The 22,041-nt window shown below is 34.2% G+C and overlaps 1 protein-coding gene across 1 annotated transcript in view; it reads left to right on the top strand.

The window, feature by feature from the left end:
- LOC123562398 (zinc finger SWIM domain-containing protein 8-like) overlaps positions 1-20,377 on the top strand; it is a 57,086-nt gene extending 36,709 nt beyond the window's left edge. Inside the window, exons 17-21 of the mRNA XM_053537327.1 lie at positions 354-443; positions 773-1,056; positions 1,632-2,789; positions 3,587-3,764; positions 7,860-20,377. Of these exons, the coding sequence (XP_053393302.1) occupies positions 354-443; positions 773-1,056; positions 1,632-2,789; positions 3,587-3,764; positions 7,860-8,079 (1,930 nt within the window). The 3' untranslated portion in view covers positions 8,080-20,377. The remainder of the gene's footprint in view (positions 1-353; positions 444-772; positions 1,057-1,631; positions 2,790-3,586; positions 3,765-7,859) is intronic.
- Positions 20,378-22,041: the final 1,664 nt, after the last annotated feature.

Raw genomic sequence — 22,041 nt, 5'->3', positions numbered from 1 at the left:
TCTGCACTGTTCGCTATTCAGTCAGTAAATTTTCAGTGAACTTCCCTTCAAATAATAAATGGTACTGCCCAAATTGAATGATGGACCAGTCCATTTTCAAAATTTAGCAGGGTAAAGGTTAGATTACTTTATGTACAAAGTTTTGAAATATAACATTTCTCTTTACAAAATGGTTAAAAGTTTAGGATAAGAATTGAGCACAAAAGCTCCAAGAAATATTTTTTAACAAGTATCTGGTTAAGGAATTAGGAAGTACTAACATCTATCAACTATCGATATGCATTGCTACGAAGTCGAGAAAACAGTAATAATTTATTAAAAATATTTTAATTGTAATTAAACTTCTTTTATAGTCCTGTCGGTCAAATGAATCAAAGAATTGCTGCAACATCACAGTTTATCTTGGATTCTCGCAGCTCTACACCAAACCTGAAAGGAATAAGGTGAAATATACATTGATATTCAGGCAAAACTCTCAACCCTTTACCAAATCCATATATTCACAGTTCTTTGATTTTTGTCAGTAATTAAGTCAACAATGTTTAATGTTTTAAATACTGGAAAAATTAGAACACTTAGCAGCTGGAGTAAAAACAAATTTGGAAAAGTTTTTACCTATTCACTATGTTTGATATTTTAAATACTGGAAAAATTAGAACACTTAGCAGCTGGAGTAACAACAAATTTGGAAAAAAATTTTACCGATTCACTATTCATGGTAGAAAAATATTTTGTTTCATAGAGAATTTTGTTTTATTTTTATATTAAACAGGTTCAAAGGTAAAAGTAGGATCATGCCTACAGTGCCAAATCAACCTAGTGAGGCTTCAGCACACTGGATGTGGGAGGTGGCAAAGACTATATTGAACAAGGCTGGCGGAAGTAGCTCCACCTCCCAATTTATACAGCCATCCAATACAAACCAGCCCACAGGTCCACATCGTAATCTTCAGCTGTGTTCCTTCCAGATTGGTCTGTATGCTCTGGGGTTGCAGAATTGTGTGGCTCCTAATTGGCTGTCAAGGACGTACTCTTCTCATGTTTCTTGGATTGCAGGTATGAAAATAACTTCTAAATGTTTCCATAACCACTAGCATTACTACAATGTTAAATAAGATATCTTATAGCATTTCATCACATTTGTGACATTGTTGAAGTAAAATAAAGCCATTACATAATTTTAGTGTTACACTTCGTGTAATAAAGCTTTGACATTGATGTTGTGTAAAGTATAGAAGACATTAGTTGAAATGACAAATTTCTATTATAGGTAAAGAGATTTGATGTTTCAGCATGAAAAACTAACATGTGATAGAAAGAACATTAAAAGAACAAAACATTTGTGCCTTTCCCGATTGAATTTATTAAAATTGTTTAATAAATATCCCAACTTATTTGATAAAATCAATATAAAAAGACACTCATGTACTGTCCTGTATGTGTACGACAACACTTTATTCAAAGCTACGGCTTCAAAGTGCACAACTACAGGCAGTGCCTATTTACTAAAACCATTACAGTAGTTTGACATGACAAATAAGATGGATTGTATAGAACTCAGATAATATTTCCATCATCTGTCCCCCTGTATCTTTTGAAACTGAAACATTTTTCATTGTTTATCATTTCAGGACAAGCAATGGAAATAGGCAGTGCAGCCATCCACATTTTGATTGACACCTGGGAAGGTCATCTAACTCCTCCAGAAGTTGCTTCATTGGCTGACAGAGCATCAAGGGGACGGGACCACAATATAGTCAAAGCTGCTGCGGAACTTGCATTATCATGTTTACCACAGGCTCATGCTCTGAATCCATCAGAAGTTCAGAGAGCTTTATTCCAGTGTAAAGAACAGAGCAGGGAAATGTTGGAAAAAGCTTGTTTAGCTGTGGAGAGTGCTGCTAAAGGTGGAGGGGTTTACCCAGAAGTGTTATTTCACGTTGCCAAACGATGGTATGAATTATCAGAAGAGGCTGCTAATCAGCCTGGTTCTGACAGTCAGCAGAGGAATGGAAGGGAAAGCAGACCACAGTCAGCTCCAACAGTGCCAGTAGCAGCCTCTCGTTCTCCTGTACAAGCTGGAAGCTCAAGCCCAGCCAATGCACAGGCTCCTCCGTTCAGTAACACTCCACCTAATGCTAATCAAATGAATCAAGTGACTGTATCATCAGCTCAGATATTCTCACACAATGGACAGTTAGCTACACAAGCTGTAGTGTTACCTTTTGCCATTCCACCGGTCCCACAACCTAGTCCCCACCATCATCCCATACCACATCAGCAAACATTTGTACAGCCCACGTATAATATTGTTCAACAGATCCAGCCATTTCCGCCATATTCACAATCCATTCCCATGCATGCCCAAAACATTCATCCATATGTAGCAACATTTACATACAACAGTCCCATGCAGTTTAACAACATCCCACAGACGGCATACTCATCTGCCACTCACTATCGCCAACTTGCTCCGGGACAACAAGTTCAAGTCTTACCTAGTCAGAACTGTCAGGTTGCTTCTATTCAGGGAATTCTTGCGCAACAGGCTCCTTTGCAGTTGCCACAGCAACCAAATGAGGATGTTAATCATCTACACACTTCAGGGACTAATCCTATATTGAATCCTACTCAAGCGCACTATCTACATGCAGCATTCAGAGTTGGAATTCTGGCCGTGGAGACTCTAGCAAGAAGAGTACATGATGATAGGCCACAGACAAAATATGCCAGAAACCCACCAATGGGAGATGATGTCAAGTGGCTTCTCAATATCTCAATGAAACTTGGTATGCTTTGCTTTATTAGTCATTTAATAGTGGATGAAACTTACTAAATCATAGAAACCTCTTACAGATTTAGAATACGTTTCTTAAACATAAGGAATTTCAGTGTAAAAACAATGGGTTTAGATTTAGATACTGATTAAGGTATCAGTTTAAGTTTCAAATTTATGTGGAAAAAATCACCTATAAATACTATGATTACTAGAGTTGAGGTTGCTTATGAGATTATATGTATTTATAGAAATAAACGTGTATACATATAATTAAACGGTGTTATATTTAAGCAAAAACGTCTTTATGGAGAAAAATGTTGAGGTTTCATTATACCTCATTCAGTAAATAAAACTGATTACAACGTTTTTATATGCCCTTCAAATGGGGCGTACTACTGGAACACTCACGGTAGCATGCACACAGTATTCACAGAAGTTTTCAGCTCTCTAGAGAAGTTCTTATCCAGCATTCACCAAATTTGGTTACAATGTTTATAGGCATATTACCTTGGCTAAGTGCGATAACCAGAGAGAGTCTTTGTTGTTTTAGAGCTATGGACCTTGAATTAATGGAAATTAAGAAAATAGACAAGAAGTCCGCTCAATAAGTAAAATAATTTATTAATAAGTAAAAAAAAAAACTGCTGTGGAGAGCACATATTGTGGCTCCTTTTAAATCTTGTTCATGTTATTCTTATCATTGGAATGTTAGATTATTTAAGCTTGAAATAGCCGTATCTGATATTTGATTTTGCTCTGTAGTTAAATTACTGTGGATGCATTTACTCATTTTCAACATTACTTTAGGTACAAGTTACCTTCAGCAGTTTACTGCCAGTGTTGTGAATGCAGTGGTGAGTCCGTTCCTACTGTATGACATTGCTATAGAAGCTGCTCAGGTGCTGGCCAGGAACAACCCAGTAGCCGTACAGAGTCATCTCAGATCTGGTATACTCAACCCACTTGTACAAAAATGTCTTCAAATGTAAGTAAATCAGTTTGCACTGGTACAGTTCCTATTTCGTTTTATTAATTTCATTGTGAAACTTATCAACTTTGAATATTTCTTGTAGCAGTTAAGCATTTTCACATTTATTTAAGTCCATATAATCTCATGCATTACTGTTTTCATAGTAAAGTTAAACATTTATCTCATTTCTTAAGCCTGTCACTTACTGTTGAATATAGATAGAATGACTTTTTCAACATGAGGGCTGTTTGTAAAACATGTATGCCCCTCAGGTTGTTGTATCTTGGTCTGTGGGTCTTATTGACCAAAGGGTTAGGGCCGCATACCTCAAATCACTTGATTCAAAAGCTGGAACATCACCATATAACCAGTAATTGTGTTGGTTGTTTTTGTTCAGACAGTTGCAGGAATTCCTCACAAATTTCTGAGGAAGTTGAAAGGTCATTCCTAAATTTTGTGGCCTGTGAGCATGTGTCTCCTTATTAACATATGGAAAAATACCATCTACTATGTTATTTATTTTTATTATACCCCCACAAAACATGTTTGTGGCGGGTATATAGGAGTCAGTTTTGTCCTGTCACGTCGCGTCGCGAAATCTATTATCTCAGTTATTACTAAATGGATTTGATTCAAACTTAAAATAGGTGTTCCACCTTATCACCCACATCATGTTGTATTTTCACTATAGCTCAGTTATTACTAAATCGATTTGATTCAAACTTAAAAGAGTTGTTCCACATCATCTCCCACATCATGTGATATAAGGTGCTTAACTCTGACATCAATTTTTAGCTCACATGTCACTTTGTGACAAGGTGAGCTTTTTCGATCGTGCAGCGTCCGTCGTCCGTCAGTCCGTCCGTGCGTCCGTAAACTTTTGCTTGTGACCACTCTAGAGGTCACATTTTTCATGGGATCTTTATGAAAGTTGGTCTGAATGTTCATCTTGATGATATGTAGGTCAAGTTCGAAACTGGGTCATGTGCGGCCCAAAACTTGGTCAGTAGGTCTAAAAATAGAAAAACCTAGTGACCTCTCTAGAGGCCATACTTTTCAATGGATCTTCATGAAAGTTGTTCAGTGTGTTCACCTTGATGATATCTAGGTCAAGTTCGAAACTGGGTCATGTGCCATCAAAATCTAGGTCAGTAGGTCAAATAATAAAAAACCTTGTGACCACTCTAGAGGTCACATTTTTCATGGGATCTTTATGAAAGTTGGTCTGAATGTTCATCTTGATGATATCTAGGTCAAGTTCGAAACTGGGTCATCTGCGGTCAAAAACTAGGTCAGTAGGTCTAAAAATAGAAAAACCTTGTGACCTCTCTAGAAGCCATACTTATGAATGGATCTTCATGATAATTGGTCAGAATGTTCACCTTGATGATATGTACGTCAAGTTTAAAACTGGGTCACATGCCTTCAATAACTAGGTCAGTAGGTCAAATAATAGAAAAACCGTGTGACCCCTCTAGAGGCCATATTTTTCATGGGATCTGTATGAAAGTTGGTCTGAATGTTCATCTTGATGATATCTAGGTCAGGTTTGAAACTGGGTCAACTGCGGTCAAAAACTAGGTCAGTAGGTCTAAAAATAGAAAAACCTTGTGACCTCTCTAGAGGCCATACTTTTGAATGGATCTTCATGAAATTTGGTCAGAATGTTCACATGAATGATATCTAGGTCAGATTCGAAATTGGGTCACATGCCATCATCTAGGTCAGTAGGTCAAATAATAAAAAACCTTGTGACCTCTCTAGAGGCCATATTTTTCAATGGATCTTCATGAAAATTGGTCAGAATTTTTATCTTGATGATATCTAGGTCAGGTTCAAAACTGGGCCACATGAGCTCAAAAACTAGGTCACTATGTCAAATAATAGAAAAAATGACGTCATACTCAGTTCAAAACTGGGTCATGTGGGGACAGGTGAGCGATTCAGGACCATCATGTTTATGAATTATGTCCCCTTTAAATTTAAGGTTGATTTTGATGTAATTTCACTATATCTCAGTTATTACAAAATGGATTTGATTCAAACTTAAAATAGATGTTCCACCTCATCACCCACATCATGTGACACAAGTTGCATAACTCTGACACCAATTTTTCATGAATTATGGCCCTTTGTTTTAGAATTTAAGGTTAATTTTGATGTATTTTCACTATATCTCAGTTACTACTGAATGGATTTGATTCAAACTTAAAATAGATGTTCCACCTCATCACCCACATCATGTGACACAAGGTGCATAACTCTGACACCAATTTTTCTTGAATTATGTCCCCTTTTACTTAGAATTTAAGGTTAATTTTGATGTATTTTCACTAGATCTCATTCTGATTGGCTTAGAGCCAAAGGGAAGTAACCTTTTTTTAACTTTTGTACAGAGTTTCTTCCTCTTAAATTCCAGGAATTAAGTCTATTTTTTAGAAATCCTATTTTTAGATTTTCAATATTTTAGGTATTTTTCTAACTTTTTTATTATAAGTCCTATGTAAAAAGTAAATACATTTTTCTGTGGTAACATGTGTCGGCAAGACACTAAGTCACACTTTTTTGTATTCACTTTCAGTGTATCTCTAATAGAGATTTTTTATATTTACTAGTATTACTATACTAGTATTATACTAGTATTACTTATACGTGGAAGCCCAGGATGAAATACTCCAAAGACCAGTAAAATTCTTTTTAAGTATTAAGCTTTTTTGACATTTTTATATTATTCTAAGTATTTTTAAGATTTCTTATGGTTGCCATCCTTCTGTGACATGACCTTATGGTGGGGGTACGAGTCACTCCTGTGACAGTTCTAGTTTCACTTGGTGATTTGATAAGCAATATTTCATTGTCAATTATTAAGGCAGTAAGACAAAAAGTGATTGGTTTTAATTTGTGCATGCAGACTTTTTAATAATGGTATCCTAAAAGAGAGGCTGCATATTATGTTGGCTGCACAATTCAGATTCTGATGTTTTGATTGTAAAAGATATAGAATGTTGCAGTCAGAATTCATTGTGATTGAGATGATACATAATTTTTATATTTAAAAGCATATGAAAAATGTTAAAAGCATATGAAAAATGTTAAAAGCATATGAAAAATGTTACGCAGTGAAAAATACTTCTAAATATGAAAATTTCATATGATATGTTGAGTATTAATACATATACATCGCATAGGTCATTCCAACCAATATTTGCCAATAGTTTTCAGTCCTATATTTTGTATTATTATTATCCCTCGACGAAAGTCGGAGGGATATAGTTTTGGCGTTGTCCGCCCGGAGCCATATCTAGGAAGTGGTTGGGAATATTTTTATATGAGGCCTGTCAAGTTTCAGTCAGATTGCCCAAGTAACACCAGAGTTATGGCCCTTAGAAGTTTCTAGTGTTAACTATATAGGGTACTATAAATATGGCAATTTCTTCATCATAACTTTTGATTTATTTGACCTAGAACTGTGAAACTTAAATAGAATTTAGATAACCATAATGTGGTTGTGCACATACAATTTCGTTCAGATTTATTTTGTAACTTCAGAGTTATTGCCCTTTAATTGTGTAAAAATCCACATATTTGTACATAACAGACTTACATTATGTAGAGTTTTATTAATTTTCTTTCATTCTTTTCCATGAACATTTATTATAAACATGTGAAGTTGTGCACCCACACCTGGTCACCCCCTTGCCTTGGTCACACCCCCTCCCCCTACCTAGCCAGAACACCTATCAAAGAGATTTGATTTTCACTTTGGTAGCAGAATTTTCACAAGTTTGCATTAAAGAGAAATAAATGCAAATGGACAATTGTCTGTGCAGTATCTGTCATTTTCTTTTTATTGAGTTGCACGCTTCCATGTCTACATTCTGACCAATGAAACATTAACATTCCTGATATCCTCTCAAAAAGATCTTCTAAAGAAAAATAGACTTACCTGCCCTTCTAACAAATTTTGGAGATATTAGCCAAAACATTGTTTTAAACCTTGGTAAAAGATTAAAGAACATTTTGTTGGACAACTTGAATGTTTGAAAAAAAAATGTTTACTGAAATATACTGAAGTAGATTGACTGTGATCAAAAAAAATATTTTTTTCAGGTTTATACAATGTGCTCATCAGAGAATTCATCACATTAACACATCAGAATACGATGACTTTGTTAGTATCATTTGTAGTGCTAGAAATGTGTTCTACATTACACCCGGAGGTATGGTCCAGTTTCAAGAACTGTTACAGAGCTTGAGGAGAACAAAGTCATGCCGTAAAGAGCTCTGGCAGAGGATCATGAATGGGTTAGCGACGCCTGTAAGCTTATGACGGATGTGTGCAGTAGAACAGTGTTAGGATTTTGTAAATGCTTTGTAAACATGCTGCTAGATGTATTTATTGGGTAATATGTTGGCCATGTAGGATTATAATTGTGAGATTTGGCAATCACAAAAGGTTGCTTGTATTACAAGTAGAATTATGGGGTATGATTGTTTGAAATTGGTTGATTACTTTTAAGGAACCAACGAAATATTGTTAATTAGCTAGAATGATGAATAATGTTTGATGTAAAGAGGTCAAAAATGTGTTTTATGAAATGTAGAGAGAAGTGATGTAGGCTTCCCTCAAGAATGAATAGTTTCAGAAAGCAGGTGTTCCTCGTATGCATAAATTCTTAACAAGACTAAATGTTTTTGGGAAACAAAATTACTTTGTATTTTGTTTAATGTTCCTGTCAACATCATTATGGTATAATTGCTTATTCAAAGATAAAAAATAAATTGAGTGGGAATAAATTTTTAAGTATAAATGTAACTTGCTAGATGAGGCATTCATATAAGCTCAAACAAGTTCAGTTGCTGCAGGGAATATGCCATTTATTTGTTCTGTGGACTTGGCATAGGTACTATACTATCAGATTTTTTTTAACCAGATTGTCACAAAATTAAGTTACAGTGTAATGAATTGAGATTAAATCTTTGTGTTAGTAGTAACTAAACATCCACTGAAGTAATTAAAATCTGAGTTTTAGTGAAAATTATTTTCCCAAAATATTCAAAAATGCTGAATAAGGGGGAATTAATCCTTAATGATTAATTCTGATGTTACTGTAATAATTGCATTTCACAGTTCTGTAACTATGTTTACTTTTTTGGTTTGCCAGTTGTAAGTAGAGATGTCCCAGTTTGTCAAGTATAATTAACAGTCTTTCCTCCAAAGTGGAATGGATACATCTGTTTGGGGCAATCTAAAGATACTATTTTTGGTGACAGTGTGTCAGACTAAGTTCAAGGTTATTTTCTTAGCAAATACAATATCATATATTTGCTTTATTCCCAGTAATATCCATAAAAGAGATTCAAGAGAGAAATGTATTGAAGCATGCCATTGGATAATTTATGATGGTAGACCTTGAAAAGTGAAGGTCATGTATTGCCTTGCAATACTCGGGTTCTTTCCTCTTATACAGTGAAACACTGCTTGCTGAAGTGTTGAGGACTCCAGCAGTTAATATTCTTGCATGCCAGTCAGGATTTTCCCTTGTTTTTGCGGGTGCTGGAAAAATTCATCACACATCCCATGGAAATTTAGGAAAAGTTAGGCATGAATATGTAAATTCATATGCTACTGTAATAAAATGTTGCTTGAAAGAAAAGCATCTGGTTTGTTTTATTTCTTCTGTCAATTGAAGACTAATGTATGAAAGAAAAAGAATCTATCACTTGTTGAAGGGGCAGATGGAAATATCTGGCTCTAGGGTAACAGTTTTGTGGTAACTCAGCATTGCCTCGTTGTCACTGAAACAGTTACTGTCCAGCTATTTCCATCCGCAACTTCAACCAGTGAGATTCTTATATGGTCCTTGTATTTCTGAAGCTCATTTGTAACCTGGGAAAACTAAAGTGATATGCGCACATCTAGCAAGCTGGAATGTTCAGTGTTTAACTGTATTTACATTCCTGAATGAAATTATTTCAACATATATGATTTAAACAATATGACTGACATGTTATTGATGAATGCCAGTTACATGTCTTTGAAAACCTATGTATCGTCACCACATGATATGCAGGCCTATAATATTGCCAAAAGTTATCCAGTCAATGATTTTCTATCAGATATATATATTACATATATTCTTTATGACTGTGCCATTGATTTCACATTTTTCCAAAAGTATATCTTTATATTTGGTTGTCATGACTAAGTATTTATATATGTGCGAAGTTGTTTTCCACTAGATAATAGTTATTATACAGAGGGTTTGTGTATGTATAATAACTGTGTATAAATGGACCCCTTGAATATGCATGTATGTAATATTTTTTGCATTCCCAATGACAAGCATATTATGATAATGTCATAATTCTATGTGTAGTAATGTGACACTTCTATGAATGTATTATTAATGTCATATTATAATTGAGTTTATTTCTGATTGAAATGTCATTATTCTTTGAACATGAAGTCTTTTTACTGCAGACCTTGACTTTTAATGAGTATCTGTTTTTAATATCTAATGAATGGGTGTTAAACTAGCAATAAGTTAATTTGAAGTTTTGAGTGGATTTTTTTTATACTTTTTTTTAAAAAAAATTCAAAATTCTAGCAGTTTTTATTTAGAGTTAAGATTTTTATCATTTTAGTATGTAGTTATTGAAATGTTTTTTCAGGGATACGTTTTTCATAGAGGTTGAGATTTTATCACTGTTTTTTCTTCCTCTTCATATTTAAAGAGGCCATTTTGACAACGAAACTAAATTTTCTGTTGTATTTCTTTGTCAAATGGCTTGTTCATGTTTGCATATAACTTGCCTTGGTACATGCATATTTGGGGAAATATGTTGTAAAAATACTGCATTCACTCTCATTAGTACACAGATATTATGATTGAGTTCATTTGTCTACCACTTCTTGTTTTTGTGGGGAGGGGTGGGGGAAGTTGGCTTGCACTAATACAAAGCTGAGTTTTTGTGAGACAGAAAACCTTGGCTAACAGCTATTACATACCACAGATGTTAAATGTAATACATTGGAGATAATTAAAGCATGTTATTATTGAAAACTGATAAAAGTTGTAAAGTTCTGTTTTAAATGTTGATGATTATAAAAAAAATATTATGCTAACATTAGGAATGCTTTCTAAAATTAGCCTGGTACCCTAAAAAATTATTGTATTCTTTTATACCATATATCAGTGTTTTTTGTGCTTATCTAATTTTTGCAATTAAAATTGCCAAAATTTGATCTGTGAAAAATTAGTACAATAAATAAAAATGTTCAGTTATCACGTAATTTCACTTTATCTGTTGATGTTCGCAGTGATAGAGACAATGATTATACTGTAGGCATTATTCTTCTCTTTTCCCCTTGTCTTTCTTTTACATTGTCATAAATCACAAGACCGTTACCTTTAGCCTGCTGGCAGCAAGTGATTCTGCCTTTGCAACCAGTGTAGATCATGGTCAGCCTGCACATCCATGCAGTCCGATCATGATCTGTACTGTTTGCTATTCAGTCAGTAAATTTTCAGTGAACACCCCTTCGAAAAATAAATGGTATTGCGCAAATTGAATGATGGACCAGTCCATTTTAGAAAAATAGCAGGGTAAGAGGTAATAACTGAGAATAAACTCGGAAAGTAAATTTTACTGGAAATTATTAATGATAAATAATCCTACCAAGCATGGGTATGATGGGATATCTGGAACAATTTTGACTATTGCTCATACATATAGCCTGTAAACATACATGTGTACGTCAACATTGTGTATGGTAAATTTGTCTCTCTATAAATAGTTTCGGAAATAGCAACATGGCAATGATATGCTACATCAATTTTTATTAAACAGTAATGCGAAGAAAATTCAGGTATTGCAATTTCATTTACATTAAATTCATTGAAATTACATTGGGATCCAAATTATAAAATGTGATAAACATGCAAAAATACTGATGTATGTTATTTCTAAAGGAATTGACCTGTTGTTATAGGTATTGTGTGACTGTGTAAATCATTCCGCTGTGTAGACTTTATTGAATGTTATTGTGGTATAAATGCCAGTAATATAGTTACGAAATATGTGTGTCATTTCTTGATACATTTAATTCTCTCTTTTTTTCATTTTTGCATTTAGATACATGTATAATATAAAATTGCAAATCAAAACTAATGAAGTATATATGTATAGATGTACATTACAATTATTTTCGAAGTATTGTAAATACACAAGCATAAGTCGATTTTGTAATTACAAAGAAGGCAACTGTAATATCACATACCTTCTTGCAGCCAAAGTTTCCCGAAATTTAATAACTGTAAAATAATGCAATGTTTATTCCTCACCTAAGCCATAAATTTAACCAAGGACTTGGGTTTGCAAAAGTAACAAAAACATGAAATTAGCAGAATCTAGTCACTCCCATTTATTTGTCATTTTACAGTTCTTAGAATTTATAGCATAGTCTTAATGATGACATTGACAAAAAGTGTGGTAAAAAAAGTCATATGACTGGATGGCCCAATGACCTCAGTGGCTTTAAAACAGCTACATAGCGGTCATGAGCTCCACCCTAATGTGATGGGAATATTCCTGTTTGACATAAGGCAGCAGACCTGTGGACATTTGTTCTTGAATTTTCATTGGTGTTGGGAATGTGCCACTAATAGCTGGTACAAAATTCAGAAACTTTTGAAATGGACTTTAGGTATATAACTGTAATAATTACCACCTTTGACAAAGCTTGCAGTCATTTGGTTGTCAAAATACTATTATTAAGAAGAGTTAGGTTTAGAAAACTCCAAAATTTTGGTAAATTCTAAACAGGCATCAATTCACAATGGCGTTAAACTAAAAAAATAAACTGTACACTATGACCAGTTGTCAAGGTCAGCTTGTGCCTGAGTATTTATAGTATTTGAATAGTATTTTCCAAATATTTTGTCTTGTATTATTTTTTCGGTTTGTAAACAGGAACTGAACATGCATTGGATATGAAGGAGAGATTTATTCAGTCGAATTGTACAAGTTAGCTGATCTAATTAAGTTGTAACATGTCTTTAACCTTTAGCCTGCTGGTGGCAAGTGATTATGCCTTTGCGCCCAGTGCAGACCAAGATCAGCTTGCACAGGTCTGCACTGTTCGCTATTCAGTCAGTAAATGTTTAGTGAACACCCCTTTGAATAACAAATGGTACTGCCCAGATTGAGTCACAGACCAGTCCATTCTAGAAATTTAGCAGGGTAAAGGTTAAGCTTTTACAACAAAATGCAGCATATTTATTAGATGAAAACAATGAATGAAGGGATCAGTCTGAAGGAAATATTAATTGAAGATATTGTTTAGCACTTGTAAATTACTGATACTTATTTCTTTTACATTCACTAGTGATGCAATACTTTAAAATTGATTTATTTCACATTGCTGATCTTCAAATCAAATCAAATGATTATGCATCTTGTGAGTCATTACTGCTTGACATGGAGTGACCAGTACAACAGAAATCAGAATTCTAGAATTATGTATGAAAAGTATTGTGTAATAATAAATAAAACTAGAATTACACAGGATGACGACAGATTATACAGGGAATGATAATGTACTCTATGAATGTAATATATGCAAGTGATACTGCTCTTAAATTGCAATATACAACATTTTCTATTGTGCATTCGTAAGTTAACAGCCACTATTTACCAGTAATACATGGTTTCTGATTTTTGGTAAGTAATGATTGGATATTTTACATTGCTTGTATTTATAAGTGCTGTGTAATATTGTACAGAAAAAGTGGCTTGCTGAATAGAACCTAAAAAAAATTGAGATGTTCCTTAAATTAGAGCTTTCTGTGTTACCATCATACAGTTGGCTGTCTCTTTGTTATGAATTTGTTATTTCTGTGTTATCACAGTAGCACTGTAAAGTTGAAAGAAGAATATACAAATAGACATTATTGTGGGATAAATGTTCCTTGTTTAACATTTGAGTATTTGTCAGAATCCTTGTTTTGTATCATTTTCTTATTGCCCATGCACTAACTGTATTAGTATGCACTTTAGAATTTGTAGATCTCAATGTGTACATGGGAAAGCCCTCATTGGACTTCATACAGGAGGTCAAGTTTCTGTGTTTAGGGAATAGTTGAGGACATTCAAGGAATGAAATTTTTGTGTGATTTGTTTAATTTAGTCTTCTTTAAAAACAGCTGTGAAATGATATAGTAATGAAAAACATCTACATTGTAATTCAGGATTGATGTTATTTAAAACAGATTTTGTTTTCCATTCATTTTCTTTTGAAGCATATGTTGGTTTTGTTAAAAGTCTAACAATATAGCAATTTAAAGCTATGTGCAGGCATTTTATGAAATAACTCAAGGAAAATACTTATTCTCTTCTACTCAGTCAGTTAAGGGAAACAGATGTTGTTTTATCAAATTAGATGTTGATATAATTATTGCTCTACATGAAATGAAAAGTATCTGTTCAAGAAAAAAAAAAGAGAAAAAGTAAAAAAAAAATGGAAGCTGTATGACTTTGTGAAGTCCTGAAAATGTAACAGATAATCCAGTGAAGAAACTGACTGTGAAATTCTATTTGTCTCATTTTGTGGTAGAGCTAAGTAAAGTTTAAAAAGGAAAGTGGAATATGGTATTTTATAGCCATTTTCAGGCTTTTTTTCCTTCCGGGGCTTGTGTAGGTCAGGTTAGCAAAATCATGAACATTGGGCATGCACAATGTTAAAGTTAGTAATAATCTTTTTTTAAGGACTGTGTCAAAAAATCTGAGAAATATCATAACAATGAATTTAGGAAAATTTAAATATTTGTCCACTATTTCACCTTTGTAACCTTGTAGAAATTTATTTTTAACCAGATATTTTACTCAAACTGAATGTTTTTGTAAGTTGGTGAAAACGTTGCTACATATTGAGAATTCCAGACTACTTATTATTTTCTCTTTTTATACGCCCGAAGGGACATATTATGTTATACCCCCGGTGTCCGTCCGTCTGTCAGTCCGTCCGTTAGCAATTTCGTGTCTGCTCTGTAACTCTTGAACCCCTTGAAGGATTTTAAAGAAATTTGACAAAAATGTTCACCACATCGAGACGACGCGCAGAGCACATGTTTTAGATGTCTCGCTTCAAGGTCAAGATAACACTTAGGGGTCAAAGGTCATATCAGTTTGTTCTGTGTCCGCTCTTGAACGGCTTGAAGGATTTCAGAGAAACTTGGCACAAATGTTCACCACACCGAGACTACGTGCAGAGCGCATATTTTGGATGACTGTCTTCAAGATCAAGGTCACACTTAGGGGTCAAAGGTCATATCATTTTTTTTCGTGTCTGCACTGTAACTCTTGAACTGCTTGAAGGATTTCAAAGAAACTTGGCACAAATGTTCACCACACCGAGACGACGTGCAGAGCACATGTTTTGGATGACTCGTTCAAGGTCAAGGTCACACTTAGGGGTCAAAGGTCATTATATGACTGCTTTGTGTATATTGCTCTGCATTGCAGTGCTCTTGTTTTTATTTGGCAGATCCCTTTTTTGTTCACTCACAATAATTTTTTTTAAAATATTTTGAATTACTTCCCTTTTATGTTACTATAAATAGCTTATTTTGAAACTTTTTTATTTTTGGCCGTAGGGAAAAAGCGAGACCACTTTTCTGTAGTACAACATGCATGGTACCTCCAATTTTAGGTGTATTTTGACAGATCTGTACCTGGTGAGGATTTTTTTATGGACTTAGAATTTTTTTTGGAATTTCTTCCCTTAAATTTGTTGTTCCTGTGCTTTGGGCTTCAACAGTCAAGTTCTTTAAATTTCACTCCCATCCTCTGATGTAACCCTTCGGGCGTATATTGCCCTGCTTGGCCGAGCTCTTGTCTTTTTTATCTGATGTGACACTTCACAGGGAATTACTTCTTTTAACTAAGACAACTTTGTGTTAAATGTCTTCAGATATTTCGACTCCTGAGAAATCTGATCTTTCCATTGAAAGGTTACTGGTATTGCTTAATAGTAGTTAGTAACAAGTACTTACTGAGACATCTGTCTGACAGACTTCTAAAGTAAATAGTAAAAAGAAAAGCGGCCTGATAAGTACAGAAAACTTAGCTCTATGTCTTTAATATATTTGTCTCTGCAATTAAGATTTACTTTTGTTGAAATAATATTATTTGGGAAAAGTTCATTTTTGTTTTAATTACATTCACTGTTTAAGTGAAAACTTCCACTGTTTGGTAATACACTTCACTCCATTCATATCATATGAAATGTGTACATGTTATAAAATACAAAAATGTATGTACTTTCAAAAATACATATTTACATTTAGAAACAAGATTAGTATCTTACTATTCATCTTTTTTGCATAATTTCATTAGATAACACAGCAGTGATTGAATATTATTACATGTGTTTTCTATTTTCTAATCAGGAATCAGATGTTTCATTTTTTCAATGAATTTAAATGTATATTTGAACTGGAGTTGACTGTTAATAAATAAGGATGGAAACAGTTTTTGTTTGCCTAGGAATATATATTCGTACTCCCATATAGGGAAATATTTGGAATTTTAGAAAAATACAGAAATTTTATTTTGAAAGAAAGAAGTTTTTAAATCTGTTTTTGAAATCTATAAAAACAGTTGTTGTTTTTTATTTGAAAAAAGAATATGTGTGGTCAGATTTCATTTGCATTTTATACCCTTTTGATTGTTTTATAGAAACTGACACAGATGAAAGGTACTTTACAAGAAAGTTTCTACATAGTAATATCCAGTTACGGCATGTGGTTATGTAGAATGCGCCACAATATCCAGTTACGGCATGTGGTTATGTAGAATGTGCCACAAAATATTTGACATTTGCTCCTTGGTCTTTTAATTCTTCAGTTGTTAATTTAAACATGTATGCAGTTTTTCCGTGTAGTACATGCACACAGATATACATCTTGTTAAGCCATAAAGTTGTATGTCAGAAATTCAAGTCATTTTTCACTCAGGATTAAAATTGAGAATTTTACTAAAACCTATATAATTAGGCATTGTGTATATACCTGCATTAATTCATTTTAATTAGAAGAAAATTCATGTTGATCATGCTAAACGTCCACAACATAACAAAAAAAGAGGTTTAGTTGATATGAATGATTGTCAGTACCTTATATAACCTGAATATCTGCCCTCGACCAAAGTTTGAAATCTATTTAACGATGTCCTTTATGCGTCTTTCACTAAAATAGTTTCTAGAAAAATCCTTGTCAGTGAATGTAAATTGATATAATATATAAACTGTTTGTAGAGTTACATTCACAATTAAGTATCATGTATAGTGGTCATTTGTGAAAAAATCTTCCAGGTTTTTTTAGTGATAGTACACGTTCGTACTGTGCTTAGCTATACATGTATTAGGTGTGTACTATTTCAAGCCACACAAACATAAATTTATTTTTACAAAGAAACAGTGAACTAATTGTTCCTATTCTCTAATATGAGTTTGTGTCTAATAAATCTTTGTCCTTTTCATTCAGGATTTCTTCAGTGTCAGTCTGTTCCCAGTAATGTTTTGGTTTTAAAAACAAATATTATAAAAAAAATTCAAATGTTCAGACTTGTGGCAAAATTGAATTGATCTGGAGTACTTGTGGCTTTTTTAGTTCTGTTTAAACCTTTTTTTCTTATTTTCAAACAGATATGAGTTAGAAATTGTTGTTTAAAGTCACAGAAAAATCATATGAACCATATCAGTGACTGTAAATATATATGTTTTTAAACTCAGTAACTTAATTTTGTTTTTGTTCGGATAATAAATTCTATGTACGTGTAATAAAGTTTCATTAAATAATAGCTGTATTTTCATTCTGCTAAGCTCCACAAGTAAGTTTTCGTTTTCTCTGTCAAAACATTTTGCTTTAAACAGTTTAGAAAGGAATAAAGTCAAAACTTGAACAAAAAATGGAATCTTTTCTTGATGTTTTTTTTTCCATTGGCTGATCATTCAAAGTTGGATGATTTTAATTTTTAGCTCGACTATTCAAAGAATAGTCTAGCTATTCTACTCACCCTGGCGTTGGCGTTGGCGTCACACCTTGGTTAAGTTTTTGCATGCAAGTACATACAGCCATCAATTAAAGGCATATAGCTTTGAAACTTACTTTTTCGTTTTCTAGGTCAATTACCAACCTCTCTGGGTCAAGTCCCATAACTCTGACATGTATTTTGAGCAAATTATGCCCCCTTTTGGACTTTGAAAATTTTGGTTAAAGTTTTACATGCAAGTTACTATCTCCAAAACTAATGCAGATATTGATTTGAAACTTCACATGTGTCTTCGGGGTTATAAAACTAGTTGATAACAACAAGTCCCATAACTCTGACCTTCATTTTGGCCAAATTATGCCCCCTTTTGGACTTAGAAAATTCTGGTTAAAGTTTTGCGTGCAAGTACATACAGCTATTTTTAAAAGGCATATAGATTTGAAACTTATTTTTTCGTTTTCTAGATCAATTACCAACCTTACTGGGTCAAGTCCCATAACTCTGACATGTATTTTGAGCAAATTATGCCCCCTTTTGGACTTAGAAAATTTTGGTTAAAGTTTTACATGCAAGTTACTATCTCCAAAACTAATGCAGATATTGATTTGAAACTTCACATGTGTCTTCGGGGTTATAAAACTAGTTGATAGCAGCAAGTCCCATAACTCTGACCTTCATTTTGGCCAAATTATGCCCCCTTTTGGGCTTAGCAAATTCTGGTTGAAATTTTGCGTGCAAGTACATACAGCTATTTTTAAAAGGCATATAGATTTGAAACTTATTTTTTATGCCCCCGAAGGGAGGCATATAGTTTTTGAACCGTCTGTCGGTTTGTCAGTCTGTCCGCAATTTTCGTGTCCGGTCCATATCTTTGTCATCGATGGATGGATTTTCAAATAACTTGGCATGAATGTGTACCACAGTAAGACGAAGTGTCGCACGCAAGACCCAGGTCCGTAGTTCAAAGGTCAAGGTCACAGACGTTAAAGGTCATTTTTCATATAGTGCATTCGTGTCCGGTCCATATCTTTGTCATCCATGGATGGATTTTCAAATAACTTGGCATGAATGTGTACCACAGTAAGACGACGTGTCGCGCGCAAGACCCAGGTCCGTAGCTCAAAGGTCAAGGTCACACTTAGACGTTAAAGGTCATTTTTCATGATAGTGCATTCGTGTCCGGTCCATATCTTTGTCATCCATGGATGGATTTTCAAATAACTTGGCATGAATGTGTACCACAGTAAGACGACGTGTCGCACACAAGACCCAGGTCCGTAGCTCAAAGGTCAAGGTCACACTTAGACGTTAAAGGTCATATTTCATGATAGTGCATTGATGGGCGTGTCCGGTCCATATCTTTGTCATTCATGCATGGATTTTAAAATTATTGGGCATGAATGTGTACCACAGTAAGACGACGTGTCGCGCGCAAGACCCAGGTCCGTAGGTCAAAGGTCCTAAACTCTAACATCGGCCATAACTATTCATTCAAAGTGCCATTGGGGGCATGTGTCATCCTATGGAGACAGCTCTTGTTCTTTTTCTAGATCAATTACTAACCTCACTGGATCAAGTCCCATAACTCTTACATGTATTTTGAGCAAATTATTCCCCTTTTTGGACTTAGAAAATCCTGGTTAAAGTTTTGCGTGCAAGTACGTACAGCAATTACAAAAAGGCATATAGATTTGAAACTTTTTTTTTTCTAGATCAATAACCAACCTCACTGGGTCAAGTCCCATAACTCTGGCATGTATTTTGGGCAAATTATGCCCCCTTTTGGACTTTGAAAATTCTGGTTAAAGTTTTACATGCGAGTTTCTATCTCCAAAACTAATGCAGATATTGAATTGAAACTTCACGTGCCTTGGGGGTTATAAAACTAGTTGATAGCAGCAAGTCCCATAACTGATATGCATTTTGGTCAAATTATGCCTCGTTTTGAACTTAAAATTCTTTTGATATTTAACCTTTTTGGGTAATATTTTCCCGCTTCCGGGACAATATTTCAAATAGTCGAGCTTGGCTGTCTTACGGACAGCTCTTGTTTATGAACAGTTTTGTAATTCATAGGCTTTTGTGGCATTTGAGCTGGGTTTAATGCAGCACAGGCTTAATATTTTACTTACCCATTTCAAAATTTAATGTTTTACCATAAGACACCTTGAATGGTGTTTTTGTTTCTTTCATTCTGCTACTTTTATACATATCATACAAGTTAGATGTCATTTTCAGTACATGTTAATTTAACTTGTACAAAATTAGACAAGCTGACATGAAAATCTAGCTATTTATTTACATGTTGCTGTTTCTGTATCTGTATTTAATAACAAATTGCATTCAGTTATGCAAAGCAAAAAAAAGAATAAACAGTGGAAAAAAATCTGTTAGAAAATATGCAAAATAACTAACTTAAAGATATTTATGATTTATGTAATTATGTATTTTCGCAGTTTCTTTGGTTATCGTACATGTGTCCAATGTTTCCAAGAACAGGTATCTTCAGACCTATTTGGTATTGATGGATTATTTTTGTCAAACTATTGAAATAAACCTTGTCAAAACTCTGAGTGCTGGTATTTCTTTCTGTATATTGCAGTTTTATCTTGTATGGTGCAGAATTACAGGTACAAATACCATCTACCCTACAGAACGTAAATGAGATGTGGAACCAAAATTTGTAGTTCTGTTTGGCGCAATATAACCTATACTGTGTTGGTGCCCCGTAAAATCCAATAAATAAAACAGTTTACTACAGAACGATGATGTAACCATTAGTGGATTTGTACTTTACATACTTGCTCATGTCAAATAACCCATATCAAGGGCTTGGCGCAAAACTATTGTATCTTGTTCTTTATTTATATACACTAACAATAGTTTTGCACCAAGACCTCGATATGCTATTTTTAAAAAAGTTGTACTCTTGTTTGACCTTTTTAGCTCACCTGAGCACAAAGTGCTCATGGTAAGCTATTGTGATCACGCTTTGTCCGTGGTCAATTGTGTTTAAACAACATCTCCTCCAAAACCACTGAATGGATTTTAAACTTGGCCTGGATGTACATTGGATGGTCCTCTATCAATTTTGTTCAAACGGTTCCACTTGGTTGCACATAAGGTCCACCAGAGCTTAAAATAGCAAAAACCCTCAAACAGCATCTCCTAAACCGCTGGTCCGATCACACAAATTTGTTACAATTGTACTGATTTGTCACAAATACGTGCCCTCCAGGGGGCGTTGTCACTTTTTTGACCATATCAACGGAGAGTCACGTGGTCTGTTCCAGGTAAACAGATAAACTGCAGTTTAACTCTAGGCAGTATTTACAATAGCAATACACTGGCTAGTAAGAGAGTGGTGTTGATAGTTAGCTGTTAAACCTTAGATAAATCCCTGATAAGCCCATAATAGATAAACAATTAGCATCATCAAGCAATTTACAAAATATGTATACATATAGTGGAAACTTTAAAAATCTTCTTGTGTGAAACTGCTGGCCCGATTTTAAAATAATTTTACACAAATGGTCCTTGTGTGACCCTCTTCAAAGATTGTTCAAATTATTCTGATTCATCAAAAAAAAATAGCTGCCAGACTGTCATCAACAATTTCTTCAAATGACATCTCCATCAAAACCACTGAATTGATTCTGATGAAATTTTACACAAATGATCTCTGGGTAGTTCTCTTTCAAAGTTGTTCATATGGTTCTAGTTCATTGAACATATGGGTCACATTGGTTGAAATTAGGTTTTCAGCTATCGTACTTTAAAAATGTTCTTCTCCAAAGCCATAGTAGCTAGAGCGACATGTGGCATGTGTGACATGTACTTACAATAGGCTTATATATAAGAAACTTTGAAACTCCATAATAGCTAGAGCCTTGATATTTGGCTTGTGATATCGGGGTTTTGCTGTCTACCGTAATTGTTCTGATTATTGCCCAAGGTTCAAAAATGTGTGTGACATGTATATTATATAAGCTAACATAGAAGAAACCTAACTCTGTACTTGTACCATTACCTGATACAATCACACTTGAAGCCTTGTACACAGGTGAGCGCTTAAGGGTCAATGACCCTCTTTGGTGTAATGTTTTTTTCTCTCATTTAGCATCATTGGAGAGAAAAGTTCTATGGCTGAAGATGACTGTCCCTTTTGGACTACCTTAAAAGTTTCGTTGGCATCAACGTCGCAAGATGTTTGCATGAAAGCAGGTGTTCTCAGAAA

The sequence above is a fragment of the Mercenaria mercenaria genome, chromosome 2 (genome assembly GCF_021730395.1).
Source record: "Mercenaria mercenaria strain notata chromosome 2, MADL_Memer_1, whole genome shotgun sequence".
NCBI classification, from domain to species: domain Eukaryota; kingdom Metazoa; phylum Mollusca; class Bivalvia; order Venerida; family Veneridae; genus Mercenaria; species Mercenaria mercenaria.
The sequence above is the reverse complement of the archived record's forward strand: the minus strand, read 5'-3'. Positions and strand labels throughout refer to the sequence as shown.